Source organism: Sphaeroforma arctica (assembly GCF_001186125.1).
Source record: "Sphaeroforma arctica JP610 unplaced genomic scaffold supercont1.8639, whole genome shotgun sequence".
Classification (NCBI taxonomy): domain Eukaryota; class Ichthyosporea; order Ichthyophonida; genus Sphaeroforma; species Sphaeroforma arctica.
The window spans coordinates 1-1,035 of record NW_014031919.1 but is presented as its reverse complement, the minus strand read 5'-3'; the positions used below and the strand labels follow the sequence as shown (position 1 = coordinate 1,035).

General features: G+C 45.0%; 1 protein-coding gene across 1 annotated transcript; it reads left to right on the top strand.

The window, feature by feature from the left end:
• Positions 1-569: 569 nt before the first annotated feature.
• Positions 570-969, top strand: SARC_16681 (hypothetical protein; the record flags this gene model as incomplete). The annotated part of the gene is made up of 1 exon (XM_014289216.1): positions 570-969. A coding segment is annotated over one exon (400 nt), but the record flags the coding sequence as incomplete, so codon positions are not given.
• Positions 970-1,035: the final 66 nt, after the last annotated feature.

Below are 1,035 nucleotides of genomic sequence, written 5' to 3'. Positions count from 1 at the left end.
TTATCCTAAACATCCATCTGCGTGCACAGACTTAATCTTGCAAGCACTCCTCCAAGGCACATCAGAACATACTGTGGTGCAACATTACAACACACCATAGCTTGTGAGCAATGATCACTCTCTCTCGCTCACACACATTTCATCTACTTACAACGCACGTTTTCAGATATATGTTGTACTTGTGTACATTCAGGACTATATATAACTCCTACACTACCCGACCTGCTGACTTCATTCTACAAGTACTACTATAGGTCAAGCCATGTGCGATACATATACATACATAGATACACTTAGAGCTCATATACGTCCTTACATATACATACATTGATATAATTCAAATCTATATCATCCCTATGCATGTTACCTGCCTTGTACGATATATATACGTACATAGATACACCTAGTGCTTATATCCATCCCTACATACACATTCATAGATACACTTATCACTTACATCCATCCCTACATGCTCATACATAGATACACCTAGAGCTTATATCCATCCCTGCATACATATACATAGATCCACTTATAACAAACATCCGTCCCTACACACTCATACACAGATGTATTTATCACGTACATCCGTTGCTACATACCCATCTCTTACCTCTACAGACCCCATCCTGCATGCTTTGCTCAAGGGCACTCCGGCGCACGTGGTGGTGCAGCTCAACCGTTCGCCCGAGGATGTGATCTCTGCGTCGTTCTCTCTCATACGCGACATGCGCAATCAAACGGCCAACCGCCGCGAAAGGGGGGTCTATTTGGGGGCCAAAGACACCCGGATTGTTGAACCCCAGGGACAACAGACTGGTGCACACGTGGGCACGGGGACGGTTCAGTATCCAGGCAACAGAGAGTTGCGAACGGACGCAGAGGGTGTCAATAGTACTGTCAAGGATCCACAGTCGGCGTTGTTTGGCTGTCGATTGACTAATTGTACTGAGATGTACGACCCCACCAGTAAGTATGCGATGACGTGTAAGTCTAGGGTTTTAGGGTCTAATATCAGGATTTCACAGACGAATG